General features: G+C 38.9%; 1 protein-coding gene across 1 annotated transcript in view; it reads left to right on the top strand.

The window, feature by feature from the left end:
* SLC5A8 (solute carrier family 5 member 8) overlaps positions 1-17,309 on the top strand; it is a 60,960-nt gene that overhangs the window by 23,800 nt on the left and 19,851 nt on the right. The window contains exons 8-10 of the mRNA XM_025402727.1: positions 2,557-2,645; positions 3,835-3,947; positions 6,693-6,760. Coding sequence (XP_025258512.1) covers positions 2,557-2,645; positions 3,835-3,947; positions 6,693-6,760 — 270 coding nt within the window. The remainder of the gene's footprint in view (positions 1-2,556; positions 2,646-3,834; positions 3,948-6,692; positions 6,761-17,309) is intronic.

Below are 17,309 nucleotides of genomic sequence, written 5' to 3'. Positions count from 1 at the left end.
AGTAAGAATAACTATGAGCAGTTATCAAATACCCACCATGGGCCAGGCACTACCATAAATGCTTCATATAAATTTCAACTTTTAATCTTCACAGTCACCCTCTGATGTAGGTTCTACTATTATCTCCCTTTCAAAGATGAGAGAATTCAGGCCTAAAGAATTTAAATGAGTAACAAGCTAGTAACCTGAAGCCAGGATTTAAAACCAGCTGCCACCAGAGTCCTAACTTTGGACCTCTGTGCCATTTATTGTCTTTCAAAAAGGGGAACTAGAATTCAAACCCAGGATTGCCCAACTCTAAAGCCTGAGTTCTTGCCAAAATTATTTTCTAAGACTCGCCTGCAGAACAAGTTCCTAGGGGATTCATTAGAATGAAAATAGATTGAATTTCTGTTGATGCAAATGCATCTCATGCTCCCAGAAAAATACAACTTTGTGGGGGCTGGAAAATAAAAACACCCTGGGGCTGTTTCTCAACCCTATCTTACCTTATGCCCTCTTTTTGATAAACACACCCTCCCTGTTCTCTCAGAGAAGGTAAGAATCACGTTTACTGTGAAGATGGAGGCACTCTTCTGTTACATTCCCTCTAATAAAGAATATTTTGTGACTATTATCCATCTATATTGTCTGTAGTTTGTATCATGAAGACAATAAGGACTTAAAAAAAAGTTTTTAATGTACTTTGCCTTTACCCTGGGCAAAAAAAAAAAGTCCCTACGACTTCCCACCTTTGAGACATCTTGTAAAATATATTCAGGGTGTCTTGCCTGTACACGCGTAGACAGCCCGTGAAGGTTTCTCCTCAACTGATGTTTCCAGGACTGAGTTAGTTAACAAGTAAATTCAATTAACATTTCACTGGGGATACCGTGCAAATAAGACAGTGGAAGATTGTGTCAGAACCTTATTCTCTCACCCAGTCGTGGTGGCTCACGCCTGTAATCTTAGCACTTTGGGAGGATGAGGCAGGCGAATCACTTGAGGTCAGGAGTTCAAGACTAGCCTGGCCAACGTGGTAAAATCCGTCTCTATTAAAAATGCAAAAATTAGCTGGGCGTAGTGGTGGACTCCCGTAATCCCAGCTACACAGGAGGCTGAGGCAGGAGAATTGCTTGAACCTGGGAGGTGGAGATTGCAGTGAGCCAAGATCAAGCCACTGTACTCCAACCTGGGTGAGAGAGGGAGACTGTCTTAAAAAAAAAAACAAATACAAAAAAATCCCTTATCCTTGAGAGAGCAAGGATATGTTTCTCTATGCTCTGCTTGCATTTGCCCAGAGGAAGCAGGCCAGTTCCTAGATATAGTTTTACTATTTTCTTCTCTATCAATCCTATTTCATTGTTTCTACCTATACTTGAGGGAGCCACTCAGATATGAAATAATTACATCGCAGATTTTTGAGAAAGTTGAAGACAGGATAGAGGATTTTGGACCTTGCTATAACACTATAGATGGAACCTACTTTTGCTATTTGTGGGATATTGTTTAAAGTTAAACCTTTATGATATTTTGAGAAAACTGGGTCTTGATCTCATATAGGGATAAATGCTATTCCATTTTTCTGAGAATAAAGAATTAGTAAGCTTTGGAAAAGTGGAGAACGCAATCCTAAAAGAACTGAAACAATCCTACTGTTGAAACATTCCCTTTCAACAGTGGAGGAAGTTCTTCCATATCCCATAAGCACACTATTGTTAAATGAAATTGAAGAGGCTATGGAAGCTGATAAAATAGGACATGCCATCTGCTCTGTACTGTGGGGAAGTTCAGGTTTTAATGCACATGAGAGGACACTCTTCTAGAAAATTGTCCACTTAGGACTCTTTTGATTCGGAAACTGATTTTGTAGAAAAACTGCCATGCAACAGAGTCCTGAAGTCACACACTTTATTATCCTTATTTGATATTTATTTTTTAAAATAGAAGTTATCAAAAGCAAGTTAGTATCAGGAAGTTTTTTAAAAGAAGCAAGTTTAAGGGATTTCCTGAAGTCATTCTCCACCCATCACTATGTCTCGTACTTGATGCAGCTAAAATTACATCTTCTATCCTGGGCAGTGACTAAAGTTCACAAAATGGCCTTGAGTCATCAAGTAAAGTTAAGCAGATGCTGCTTACTTAAGCACAGAGGTGTGTCAAATATATCCTTTAAAACAACTTATTATTCCCAAGAATAGCAACTACTTTGTTTTGAGCATTTATTCCATATACTATACTATGAGTTTTACATAAATTATCTAAATTAACTTTTACAGCAACTCTATGAAGTTAGTATTATTACCACTATTTTATAGATGAGGAAGCTGGGGCTCAGAACTTCAGTTACAAAAGCTGTATCTGTGTGAATCCAAAGCCTCTTTACTTAACTACTGTACTATTCGTTTCTCTAAATGTTAGTAGTTAAAAGGTTTAATTTTAGGTATTTGAAAATTTCAGTTGTGTGGAATAGCTCCTTTCAGTTCCTGAAGGAGATAAGATAAATGATAAACTAGGCATTCATTAATTTTATTCAGTAGCGAAAAGTACTTGGAAATAAATGTTGGAATTTTTCAGCTCATGCCTTATTTGGTACTGGACATTCTGCAAGATTATCCAGGACTTCCTGGACTTTTTGTGGCCTGTGCTTACAGTGGGACGTTAAGGTATGAACTATGACTCTAATAACACATGATTTCTCTGTTGGGATCTTTCTTTTGTTATTAGATACTTTAGGGTGAAATGTGGAGTTCTGGGCATGGACACAGATGGCCCAAAGTAGGCAATCTGCTGCATGTGTCCTCTCTGTGGTCTGACTTATCTCTGTGGACTAGTGTCCTGTTGTCATCAGCTCCACTTTTAACTAGGTCCCTGCTCTCTAATACACCATCATACATCCTATGATGTGATACTCTATGGTCACAATAATGATGATCGGTTGATGGTAGCTTTCACTGATGATCAAAAATGGGTGCCACAGTCTTGATTGAAAACACACATGAGGCTAAAGCATGGTCAACTGGAAAATTAGAATGAAATCTTCCATTTACATGTTGAATAATATATACTGCCCAAAGTGTCTTACATTTTGTGATCTATCATTGCCCTTTCCTCCAGAGAATTGTTATTATCAACATGTACAGTGTGCGTTAGTGGGGATTCAGGAAATTCATATTGTTGACATTTACAGCACATGGTAGGAAGGACTTATGACAGTCCTTTCTATGCACAAAGAAAAATATTTTTTAAAGTTGTTATTTATAAGAATATGGAGTAATCTGTGTAGATTCTTTTAGACACTGAAGATTAACTGCAAGTGGAAGCAACATGAACATATCCTTTCTCTTTTACTGTCAAGCCTGTAGATATTGCCTGAATATCATTTTTGGATGATAACAGTTTCCAGAAAGGCAGTGCTGTGATTATTAAAAATAGCATAGTAGAGCCGGGTGTGGTGGCCCACGCCTGTAATCCCAGCACTTTGGGAGGCCAAGGCAGGCGGATCACGAGGTCAGGAGATCGAGACCATCCTGGCTAACACAGAGAAACCCCATCTCTACTAAAAATACAAAAAATTAGCTGGGCGTGGTGGCGGGCGCCTGTAGTTCCAACTCCTCTGAAGGCTAAGGCAGGAGAATGGCGTGAACCCGGGAGGCGGAGCTTGCTGTGAGCTGAGATCATGCCATTGCACTCCAGCTGTCTCAAAAAAAATAATAATAAAATAAAATAAAAATAGCATAGTAGAAATCGGGTTATATTTTATAAGTGTCAATTTGTTTCCCTCTTTCTCATTCCCACTTAAAGTATTATTAAAGGTAAAATATTATAAATCAAAAGTTTTTTTTTCCCTTACAGCACAGTGTCCTCCAGTATTAATGCCTTAGCAGCAGTAACTGTGGAAGATCTAATCAAACCTTACTTCAGATCGCTCTCAGAAAGGTCTCTGTCTTGGATTTCCCAAGGAATGAGTAAGTTTGTGTTTTCACAATTCCATTTTAGCTCAGAGAGATGATTTTTTTGAGACACAAAAAAATGTTTTTCCACTGAAGCTACAGAGGAAGAACCTCTGATTATGAATGGATATCCACATATGTATGCCTATGACAATGCAGATTTTTTTAAATGTTTGTATCAGTGTTTAACATTACCATATCTGTAATCAAGATTTGGGAGACACTTCAAACAATTAATTGTCAGTGAACCACAAACGACAATTTGCAGGGGACCGATTTGGCTGTCCTTTTTTTCCTGTGCCTTCATCCTATCCTAAATTTGTGTTAAAATTCTTAGCCACACACACACAAAAATTCAACTATTTTCCTTTTCAACTGTAATCCACAGTTCTAAGAAATATCCCTACTTTGGAACCAAGAGCCACACTTTTTCTGTGTTACCTAAGAAGGCACTGAAGATTTCTGTGTTACCTAAGAAGACATTGAAGATTAACTGCAAGTGGAAGCAACTTGCAGTCAGTTTCAGTTACGTAGTCTTCCCATAAACACTTCCCAAACGTTTACAGAGGATTACATTAAATTAGATTAATAGATTAGATGAACTGAAGATAAAGAAACAGAGTGTTATCAATTTTGACTCGTCTTAGTTGTCTGTTCTGTCTGCTTATGTACACTGTCCTGGAGATGAACTATAAATTTGTGCAAGAAATTCTCAACTTCTGTTCTGTTCAATTGTAGAGCATCATTAGGGGTTAAATACCGGCTTGAATAGACTGGTTTAAGCACCTTCAGTTCCCAGATGTCTCAAATGTAATATCCAACTCAAAGAAATCTTGCCAATGTACTGCATTCTTCATTTTGACACCTTGAAATGAATGACTAACAAATTCCTTTTTGAGAAAGAATCTTTAACCTCAACACAATAACATTAATAGACGGTCAAGGAAATAGTAAATTATACCCTATTAGGAGTCATAATTCTATGTAAAATTGCCACGACTGTAGCCTGGAATGAGTCCTTAATTTATATCCTTCAGTGTTCCCTAAATTTAAGTAGCAATGCATCATTTTATTATGTACCCAATTTTAATCCTGGAGCATAATTTCAGAATGATGCAATGCTTCCTAAAGGGGTTTTAGACTGGTTCACTGTGGGATTATTGAAGCTGTGTGGTTAGTAGAATGAATAGATGCTTTTGAAGTGAGACAAACCCAATCTTGTTTTGTTAATTTACTAGCTGTTAACCTTGAGAAAATCCAGTTACCCATACAAGCCTCTATTTCTCTATATGGAAAATGGGCACACAAACACTTTGCAGAATTGGATTTTGAGATAATGCATATAAAACAGGAGGCACTAGCTGGTGCTCATGGAATGATGTTGATGAATGACAAATCAACTTTGCTAATATAGATGAGATTTTCATTCATTTTAAAGGGTACTATGAAATCATAATCTTGAAGTATATGCAGTAAGGACATAGAGAAGAATGTGGCAGATGATTTGAATGTGTTTCCAATAACTTTGAGTTCCCAAAATTATAGGTGACTGTTCATAACCTATCAAATGGAGAATCAAACCTAATATATTGAAAATATTATTTACATTAAAATTGAGGCATAAAAATCATGTCTATGAGAACTCTTTGAAAAATATTTAAGATTTTTCATTCAGCTGCATTATTTACTCAATATATTTAACAAAGCTATGAATGCTAAAATAAGATAGAAATAACATAATATAAGAAATACAAAAATTTTATGATGGGCAAATTTCGCATTCATTTTTTTTCTGTATATTGAGTTTTGCATCTGGGAAATTATATCAACTGATTTCAGGTGACTTTTGCTGAATGAAAGTATTAAAGGGCTTTTTGCATGATATTTCCTATAACTTAAAAGGTAATACATGTACCTGGAGAAAATCTGGGAAATACCGAAAATCAATAGAAAAAAATATTCCACAATCTGACCACCAGTGGTGGCTTGAGAACTTTTATAAACAAGTTTGGGCTGAGCGTGGTGATTCACGCCTGTAATCCTAGGACTTTGGGAGGCCAAGATGGGAGGATCGCTTGAGCCCAGGAGTTCGAGGCCAGTCTGGGCAACATAACGACAACCCGTCTCTATTTAAAAATAATTTTTTTAAAGAAGTTTGAAGTAAACAACTTAGCAGAAGGGCAGATGTGCTTATTCAGAAGCTGCCTTTCTTTGCTAGTTTAATAGGAAGGGCTTGAGGATATTGACGGAGATTATGAGGGGTCTAAAAGTCCTCCAACACCCCGTGGTGTCCATTGCCACTTCCCAAGGGAAATGAATGCTTAAAGTCAGAAGAGTCTAATTTCTGTTTATTACTCCCTCTCTTACCTTCTACAGAGCAGAGCTGAATAGTATTCTATTTTTGACAAGCCGAAAGCAGAGACCTGACCCTTCCTTTATATACAAATGTTTATGGAGGATTAGATTAATAACACAATATAGTTCTTAGTTTTAAATCCCTATAGTTAATTACAGGAATTCTTATATAACCTGCTGTCGTAACTAATCCTGGGACACAATGTAAGGGCTTTGTCCTCTTGGAACACTGTTAATGTCAGAGGAAAACAGCCCTTTCCTTTATTCACTGGCTCTGATGTGTGTGTCCATTCTTCACCACAGTCATGTTACTCACTTTGAATCAAAGGTGTGGTGGATTATTCTATTGAGAATTCTAATTCTCCGGGTCTGGATTTTACACTGGCTTTTATGTTGTCCATTTAGGTGTGGTATATGGAGCCCTATGTATTGGAATGGCTGCGCTGGCATCACTTATGGGAGCTTTGTTGCAGGTGAGAGCTGACCCATGGAGGTTTTAAGTCATAAATCACTAAATCTTTTTTTTAATGTTGATGTCACCATCCTTCCAGACTTCTCTCAATGTATATTGACACCTGGACATATCAAGTGGCAGAGATGACTATGCTTTTAAAATTTTTTTTTTAAATTAAACTTTGTGTTTTGAGATAATTGTGGATTTACATGCAATTGTGAGATATAATACAGAGAGATCTCATATACTCTTTACTCAGTTTCTCTCAATGGTAACGTCTTGCAGTGGTAACATCTTGATAGTACAATATCAAACCCATATATTCTGTATACTAGCTCTTGGTCAGATGTGGTTTTCAAATTTTTTTTTTTGCACTGTAGTTTGTCTTTTTATCCTCGTAACAGGGACTGTCAAAGTATAATTTTTTTATTTTTATTTTTATTTTTTTTAGTTTGGATAAAATCTAGTTTATCAATTTGTCTTTTCATGGATTGTGTTTCTGGTGTAGAGTCTAAGAACTTTACCTAGCCCCAGATCTTGAAGATTTTCTTCTGTTTCTTTTCAAAGAGTTTTAGAGTTTTACATTTTATATTTAAGCCTACAATCCCTTTGGAGTTAATTTTTGTATAAAATGTGAGACTTAGGTTGACATTCTTTTTTCCTCTATGAATGTTCAACCAGCACCTTTTGTTGAAAAGGCTATCTTTCTTCCATTGACCTGCCTTTACACGTTTGTAAAAAATCAATTAAGCGTATTTGTATGGGTCTATTTCTGGATTCTCTGTTTTCTTTCACTTATTTATGTGTCTGTACTTCTGCCAATACCACACAGCTTTATAATTTGATCATTTTGATTACTGCAGCTTTAAAATAAGTTCAAGATCAGGTTGATTGATTCCTCTCACTGTATTCTTAGTTTTCAAAATTGTTTTAGCTATTCTAGTTTTTTTGCCTTTTCATATGAAGTCTAGGATAATCTTGGTCTGTATCTACAAAAAAAATCTTGCTTAAATATTGATTGCCTGAAAGCTGTTTATTCATTTGAGAAGAAATGACATCTTTACTATGTTGAATTTTCTAAAACATGAACATGGTATGTCTCTTCATTTATTTAGCTTTTTATGCAAATCATATTTTTTATGTTGGTGTCTATGTGTTCAATGCTAATATGTAGAAATAAAATTAATGTGTTTATATTTATCTTCAATCTTGTGACCTTGCTGAGCTCACTTATTAGTTCTGAGAGTTTTTTGTTTCTTTGTTTTATGTTTTGGTTTGTTTTGGTGTATTCCTTGAGATATTCTACATAAACAATCATGTCATTTTCGAATAGGGCAGTTTTATTTCTTTCCTTCTGATCTGTATGTATGCCTTTTATTTCCTTATTGCACTGGCTTCAACTTCCACATCATGTTGAATAGAAGTAGTGAGTGGAAATCCTTACCTAGTTCTCCAGTGTGAACAGGAAACTCTCTATTCCTATTTTTTTTTCTGAGAGTTTTCACCATAAATGGGTGTTGAATTTTTTCAAACACTTTTTCTGTCATCAATTTATATGATCATGTGATCTTCTTTAGTCTACTTACATGATGGATTACATTGATTGATTTTTTAATGCAGAACCAGCCTTGCACACCGGGAATAAACCTTGTTTGGTCATGGTGTGTAGTTATTTTTATATATTGCTGAATTCTATGTGCTAATATTTTATTAAGAATTTTTACATCTATGTTCATGAAGAATATTGATCTGTAGTGGTGCGTGTGTGTGTGTGTGCATGTGAGTGTGTGTGTGTGTGTGAGTATACTGCCCTTGGTTTTGATAGCAGGGTTATACTAGCTTCATAAAATAAAATGAGAAGGATTCTGTTTTCTATTTTCTAGGAGAGATTGTCTAAAATTAGTGCCAATTATTCCTTAATTATTTGGTAGAATTCTCTAGGGAAAGCATCTGGGCCTGGATTTTTTTTTTTTTTTTAGTTTTAAAATTATGAATTTAATTTCCTTAATAGTTATAGAGGTATTCAAATTATCCCTTTCATATTCGATGAATTGTGACAATTTACATTTTTGAGGAATTGTTCCATTTTATCTAAGTTTGCAAATTTATATATGTATAGTTGTTCACAGTATTTCTGTACTATCCTTTTGATATCTGCAGGACCTGTAGTGATAGACCCTGTTTCATTCCTAATATTGGTAACGTTTATCTTATTTTTTTTGGTCTTTCTATAGGTTTGTCAATTTCATTGATGTTTTCAAAGAACCAATTTCTTTTTTTCATTGATTTTTCTGTGTTGTTTTTCTGTTTTCGTTCATTGATTTTTAACTTTTCTCTTTATGACTTCTTTTCTCCTTGCTTTGGGTTTTAATTTGCTATTCTCGAGGTGGGATCTTAGGTTATTGATTTAAATCTTCTCTTTTCTAATGTGTGCATTTATGCTGAACATTTCCTTCTTGGCGCTAGTTTACCTGTGTTCCACAACTTTTGACATCTTGTATGCTTGTTTACATTCAGCTGAATGCATTTTTAAGTTTTCTTTGAGATATTCTTTTGATTCATGGATTATTTAGAAGTATGTTACTTAGTTTGCAAGTATTCAAATATTTTCCTGTTATCTTTCTGTTATTGATTTCTAGTTTGATTCCATTGTGATCAGAGAACACACTATGATTTCAGTTCTTTTAAGCTTGTTGAGGTCTGTTTTATAACCTAGGATATGGTATTTTGGCATATGTTCCATGGGCACTTGAAAAGAATGTGTATTCTTTTTTTATTAGGTAGAGTGTTTCATAACTATCAATTAAATTCTGTTTGTTGATGGTTGCTGATTTTCTGTTTAGTTGTTTTATCAATTGTTGAGAGAGGGGTGGTGAATTCTCCAAATATAATTGTATATTTGCCTATTTCCCTTTTAGTTCTATCAGTTTTTGCTTTGCTTCATGCATTGGGTCTTATTGAAGGATTAACTTTTTTGTTATTATATAATGTCCCTATCTGTCTCTGAGAAATTTTTTTGCTGTGAAGTCTATTTATCTGATATGAATATAGTTACTTCTACTTTCCATTGATTAATGGTTGCATAATATATTTTTCTATTTTTTCACTTTGAACCGCCTATGCTGCTATATTTGAAGTGAGTTTTTTTGTAGACAGCACATAGTTGAGTCTTTTTAAAAAATCCAACCTGTCAATCTCTGTCTTTTCATTGGTATACTTAGACCATTCACATTTTATATAATTATTGGTATGTTATGTTAAGGCTTAAGCATCATTTTTTGGTTTTCTGTTTGGTATTTCTGTTTTTTGTTTTCTGCCTTCCTGTGAGTTGCTCTAGGGTTCCTTCTTTCTACCATTTCCTTTCTGTTTAGAAAACTTCTTTTAGCCATTCTTTTAGTTTTCCTTCACCTGAGAATGTCATGAGTTTCCCCTCTATCCCCAAAGGATATTTTTGTTGGGTGTATGATTCTGAGTTGTTAGTTTTTTTCCTCATGAGTTAAAATATTTTCCTACTTTCTTCTTGTCTCTATAATTTCTGATGATAAATATGCTACTATTCTAATTGTTTTCCCTTACAGGTAAGGAGTCATTTCTTTCTGGATGCTCTCAGGGTTTTTGTTTTGTTTTGTTTTTTCTTTAGTTTTCAGAAGTTTAATTATGATGTATCTTGGTGTATATTTCTTTGTTTTGAGTTTTTGATGTGTCTTGGCATGTATTTCTTTCTTTTCTTTTCCTTTTTTTTTAGGGTTACTCAGTTTCTTGAATCTTGAATCAGCTTCTTTCATAAGTCTGAAAGAGATTTATGTCTCTTGCCAAGTTTGAGAAGTTCAGACATTAATTCTTTGAGTACTTGTCCACCCCATCATCTTTCTCTTTTCCTCTGGAACTCTCATGACATGAATGTTAAAAATTTTTGTTATGGTTCTACAGATCCCTGAAGTTTATTTTACATTTCTTCAATTCATTTCTCTCTATTGTTCAGTTTGGGTTATTTCTGTTGCTCTGTCATTCAGTTCACTGATCTTTTTCTTGGTTCCCTCTATTTTGCTGTTGTACCCATTCATTTAAAATTTTAATTTCAGTTATTGTATTTCTTCAGCATAATAATTTCATTTGGTTCTTCCTAATATCTTCTTTTTTTACTGAGATTTTTCTATGTATATTTTTTCCCTCTATTTTTTCATTAGTTTCAAGTGAGTTCTAATTGTTAAAGCATTTTTTAATCATGGCTGTTTCAAATTTTTTATCAAATAATTCTATTTCTGTAATCTCCGTATTGACATCTATAGATTGTCTTTTTATATTTAGTTTGAGATCTTCCTGGTTCTTTCTATGAAAAGTTAATTTCCACTGAAACCTGGGCATTTCAATATTATGTGATGAGACTTTGAATCTCACCTTCTGTTTTAGCTGGCTTTCTCTGACACTACTTCAGTAGCATAAGGGAGGGTGCTGCCTCATTACTGTCAGATGGAGGTAGAAGTCTAGAGGGAGGAGCTCCTTGTTATGCAGGATAGGGGTATGTAGTATACTATGAGACATATTGTGGCTGTAAGATTAATGATAGCGCATAAGGCCCACTGAAATATCTTGTAGGACTGATACTACATGTCTCGTGGGAATTTACAACCCTGGCTCAGGGATTTCCAGGAAACAAAGCCACCTCAGCACAGATACAGCTTTCATAAACCTTAGAACAAAGCTTACTTTTAAAATAATGGCTTAAATACCTTTTATGAAAGAAACACTTGGTAACTAACCTGGACGAAATACAGGTATAAGAAAGGGAGAAGGACTCCCCCAAGGTCTGACAATGGTCTCTGGATGAAGACTCTCTGGTCAGTTCATGATCTGACTCCCTGACTGTATCTGGCCCATGACAACAGCTTATTCTCACTATCCATCTTCTAAGAGTGCTGCCAGAATAAACCAATTGAGCATTAGATGGTGCCTAAGACTCATCTTTGATGTGAAGTGAACAGAAGAGGAGACATTGTCCCTGGGAAAGCTGGTTAACTAGGTCCACCTACAACCTCTGAACACAACTGGCATTGAGGATAGGATAATAAGTGAGCAAGTGTGTAATGACACCCATTTCTAAGGAAGGACTGGGAAAGGGTGACTGGGGACTGGTTATGATCAAGAAATCAGATGAAGCCCTCTGGAACACTCCATAGTGTGTCTGGCAGCTCTTATTTTACTTTCTGGTCTGTTGCTGCCTTCTACATACACTTTGTCTGTGCCTCTGTTGTGAAATTGCCACCATGAAAAACCTGCCAAAATTATTCTTAAGACCATTCTGGCCCCCAGTAACTGGGGACAGGCTCTAAGGAGGAGGAAGCAGAGGTGGAGGATGCCCTGGCTTGAAGAGCCAACCGCTGGCTAGTGTGTCTCTGGCTCCTGCTGTGGGAGGTTGCTTCTTGCCCCCAAAGATCTTGGTATCGTGATGCCACAGACCAAGAAGGCAAAGGTGAAGCTTACCTGCTGAAGGGTTATGTGCTGTTGTCCACCAGCTAGGGACTTAGAAGCATATTTCCCAAGGGACTAACATCACCAGTGAAGTCCACAAGAATCATCAAAGGGCACGTCACAGCTGTTCCCAGCCCACCATGCACTCCAGTTGAGACAGCGTGGCTTCTCAAGGGGTGTGCCCCACCCTATGATGCCTGCTGAGTGTTGCTGGCAGCATCCCACAGGCAACATGCCCAAGTCACGCGGGCTCACTTCAGAGTTGCGTCATTCTGCCTGGCCGATCCAGAGCCCTGTGAGCTGTGGAATGATGATTCTGAGTGTGCTGGCTTACTGCTGGCTACACCACAGGTGTCACCAGTCATCGCCTGGGCTGAGAAAGCAGCTGCCACCTCCACAGCTGGCTGAGATGAGGAAGTGTGTCCTAGACACCATAAAAGTCCATGAAGAGGTTCACCCCTGTTGTGGACAGAAATTCAAAGCCCGCTCAAAGACCTGGTGCGGGAACCCAACGAGAAAGGCACCACCTGGCTGTGCTGTGTGTACCTGACAGGATGTGCTTTGCAACTCATAGGCTGAGAAATACAAATACAACAGCCAGCGGCTATCTTTAAAGATAATAACATCATTTCCTTATTTAAAGACCCTGTCGAGCTTATCCAGGCACAGAGTGGAGCAGGTAGACGTAGTTGTCCCTGCACTCCGTTGCAGTGGCTATTCAGGCCTGATGAATAGCACCCCCAGCATGAGCCTCTTTTCATCAAGGGCTGAAGGTGGCTGGTGTACACTGAGGAAGAAGGGGAGCTACTATGGCGCTTAGGCATGCTCCAGTGAGTTTGCATAGCCGCCACTCCCATGGAACAGGGGCACAACTGGGAGACCCTGGAACAGGCCACCTTGCACCCAGATACCTTACAGATGTTTTTAAGGAGAGCCCATCATAAGCCAAACCAACTCTCCTGGCCCTGATGGCCACAGTCCCTGAAGTTAATTGAGCTCTGTAGGTCCTCACCACCCTGGAAAATGCTGGGACAGAACCATCCAACAGTGTTCACAGCAGCACCTTTCTCCCCACCCACCACCCAGGACCCTGCAGCCAGAGGTCTGACACTGGGCTTTGCCCTCCCTGGCCTTCCCATACTCATCACCTACTGGATGAGGCCCAGTCCAGCTGTTCCCAAGGGCAGAGTGACCTCTACTGGCAGTTACGCTGAAGGGTGCTTTCAAATTGGCTCCTGTCTGGCAAGCCTCATGAATTCCCGCAAACCCTCCTTAATATCAGTGTCGCCCAACCATCCCATCCACTGACCCACCACCCATCTGGATGGCTGAGCATCATCTTCCACCTTTGGGAAGATGCCTTCACTGCTAACATTCCTGCCGTGTGCCCAGGATGACCCAAAGACTGTCCCACCCATCCTGCTTATATCCCTCCCTGTCAAGAGTTTCACTGGTGTATTTGTCTAGGGGTCTCTTGGGCCACCACTGTTTCTGCAGCCAGTGCCTCCTAGAGACATTTGGTGCCCCAGTTGTGCCTGGCAGCCATCTGGAATGGTCAACACCTTGAACTTTGGCTTCATCAGGCCATGTTCAAGATCATGATTTTAGATCTTTGACAGCACCTCAGCACACAGTGTCCCCAGACCTAATTGCTTAGTTCTGTGTCCTCCTTATCCTTCTGTTCCATTTTCATATGTCATTGCTTTGCAATCAAGCAACTCCAATCCTGCTACCACTGAGTCCATTCAACTCCTTTTACCTGCTCATGTAATCGTGTTTCCAAGCCCCAGTGTGCCCGTGTTCTTTTGCTGCTACTCCGGGTGGCCTGACTTGCCACATCCAAATGTGGCTTCTCCAGACCTATTCACCGATTACTCAGCACTGAGTAATGTGGACAGCCTCCACCACATTTTGGCCACCCACTGAGCAGCCAACCTTCCAGCCTGCTGGGCACGCCTTCGCTGGCCTGCCACATATCCCATCCAGACTTGGTCGCTACCTGTCCTCCATTCTTCCCTCATCATTGGTGAGTCTGCCCCAAAGCCACAGCTGAGCCCCATTCTCATGAACTCCCCTGACTGCTCAGCTGGACACTAGATCTACTCTATACTCTCTGTGATGATACAGTTCAATTCCAGATTGTTCCGAGGGTGCCACCGACTCGTACTAACTGTTCTACAGAAGATCTGTTTCTCAAGATTTGACTGACCATGGAGTGCACTTTCAAGCTCGGGCAGCCTCTCAATCATTGACCCCCTCAGGGTCAGGGGTGGAGTGTGGTATACAGTGAGATGTATCATGGCTATACGATTAATGATAGGCATAAGGCCACTCAAGCAACTCACAGGGTCAGTCCTATCTGTCCGGTTGGGGATTTCCAACTGGATTTCCAAGAGATCAGGTTACCTCAGCATGATGCAACTTTCACAAACCTTAGATCAAAGGTTACCCTTACAAGCATAGCTTAATCTCTCTTTGTGAACAAAACACCTGGTAACTGACCTGGATTGAATACAAGTATAAGAAAGGAGAAATGATCCTCCAAACTCTGAGAATGGTCTCTAGATGAAAACCCTCCTGGTCTGTCAGTCATCTGACCGGTGACTAAATCTGTCCCACAACACCATCCTGCTCCTGCTATCCTTCTGGTGCTCTTAGCACTGCCAGAATAAAATGCATGGGCATCAGACGGTATACAAGACTCAACGATGATGCAAAGTGAACTTAAGGGGAGAGGCTTCCCTGGGAAGCTGGTTAACTAGGACCACCCAGAACATCCGAGGACAACAGGGTAGAATTCACTGACATCATGGAGGAGGTGGCTTTGTCACTGCTGGGCCATGGTGAAAGTCCCGATTTTCCACTAGGTCTCCTGTGACATTGCCAGCAGGGAGGCAAAGGGTGCCTCGTGATAGGCTGGGGGTATGGAATCTAGGCTGGCATGGGCATGGGTGGGGTGAACAGATTATTCTGTGGAATGGAGTGGTTGAGGTCTAAGAGTTTTCCATCTTCATGATCTGCTCCTTTCCTGGCCCTGTGACTAGAGAGAGAACAGGACTTTATGAGGGGTTTTTATCTTATTTCATTTTTTTGCTTGTGTCTGTTGCCGTTTCGCGGCTAGCTGGCTTCTTTGACTCTCAGGCTGGAATACATGAAGCAAAAAGAAAATTCAGGGAACTCACACTGTACCATTCTTCAGGTCCAGGGTCCCTAGTGGGCTGCCTTCTTTCCACCTTTCAGAGTCGTCTTATGTTTATTTTATATGGCATGTCAGGATTTTTAATTTTATTAGCAGGAGGAATAGAGAAATGTATGTTTATCTTCTCAGAAGTAGAAACACTTCATTGAAATTTTTTGTTTTGGTTTATTTACCTGAAGGGTCTTCCACCTCCTGTGGCATTTGCTCTTCTGATTAGAGAGCATTTTTGTGTTGGAAAACTCCCTCCTGCTCCTGTGGAGCTGTGAGCCTGGAGAGGACAGACCAATCTTTAGAACAGTGTCTTCTTCCTGAACCCTCTGGTCACCTCACTGTCTTTAGCATACGGGCCTTGGCATAGACTTCTCCTCTGACTGCAACATCTTCCTCTCTACCTCGTCCACTGCCTAAGCCTTAGTTATTCTTCAGTTTTCATTTTAACACTTTACTTATTTAAAGAGACTTTTCCTGTTACCTGGATACGTTTGCATTCCCTTCTGCTAAATGTTTCAGGAGCACCTTGTACTTTCTTTATCATCTCTATTGTCAAACTTTATTGCAGTTATTTATCTAATGTCTGTTTTACTGAATAGCCTGTAATCCATGAAGGTGGGGAAGATGACATTGTTGTTCAACCGTCTATCAAATATCTGGTGCCTACTGCAGTGCCCAGGACAAAGCAAGACATTAACAACTTTAGCTCGAATGTTAACTAATAATGTAGTTAGGCTCATAAATATGCTATTATCTGATCACTGTAAGTGCTCCCTGAAATTTCCCTGGCCACTTGGGCTGCTCCTCTGGGATCCTGGACCTCCTGTTGACCTAGAAACTTAAAGGCTAATACTGGTAAAGTAGGGGTCCTCCAGGATCTTTTTCAGTCCTAAAGCTTGGGGCCATTCTGGTTGGTTGTTGCTTAGGGCATACCACCTGTTAAAATAGTTTGATCTCATCTCTGGTTATATGAGTGAATGAATTAGATCCAGAGCTCCAAGCCTGTCCAGCACTCCTAAACCATAGCCAGTCATACAGAATGTGCTTTCTTCATAGTCTGCATTAGTGCCTGGAGCCCTTATTGTGGTTGATTCCCCTTTTTCCATATATCAGTTATGGCCTGATTATATACAATGACATGTTCTAGCAGAGTCATCATAACTCCAAGTCAGTTCATCCTTGCTTCATCTCCAGCCAAGGTCTTCTTTCCTCTTCTTTCCTCTTATAGATCTTTTTGGGGTATCTTCCTTATGTCTCCAAAACTGCTCACAGATCACACAGTCATAACTTGCTTTGTGGGTCATATGACCTCTTGCAGTGGAGTCTGTCTCCCTTCTGACTGTACTCTGTGTAAACTGACTCAGGATCACATCCTTAAGTTCACATCATTTTAAACACTAGTTCTCCTCTCTACTTGGTACCACCTCTTTTTCTTCTTTCATGAAGTAGGCCTATTTAAAACAACAGCAACAATAACAACAAGCACTATTTCCTCTAATATTTCCTTGACATGATATTTTCTCTTTGATCCATTCATTCTGTTCTGTTAAACCCCTCTCCTCTCTGGGCAAACCAGTGATTCCCTGCTCTTCTTTTATGGTTCTGTCCATTCTTAAGAACCGGGCATTTGATTATTGGGATCATATATCTCTTGGAAGCTTCATTTAGTTGCATTACCTCATGCGATGTTTGCACTGTAAAACTTTTTCACTATCCTGGATTTGGTATCTCTACATCAAAGCAGAGGTTGCAGTTATCTGATTAGATTTTAAATCTATTTCTATATGATTTGATCAGTCTTTTAAAAATCATATTTATCATTCTAGCTTCATCCTTAAGGAACCAAATCAGGAATGGCCAACGGGTTTCATCCTCCTCTTTGGTCACATAGTAGTACTTGTCCACAGTT

Source organism: Theropithecus gelada, chromosome 11 (genome assembly GCF_003255815.1).
Source record: "Theropithecus gelada isolate Dixy chromosome 11, Tgel_1.0, whole genome shotgun sequence".
NCBI lineage: Eukaryota > Metazoa > Chordata > Mammalia > Primates > Cercopithecidae > Theropithecus > Theropithecus gelada.
This window is presented reverse-complemented; position numbering and strand designations above follow the sequence as displayed.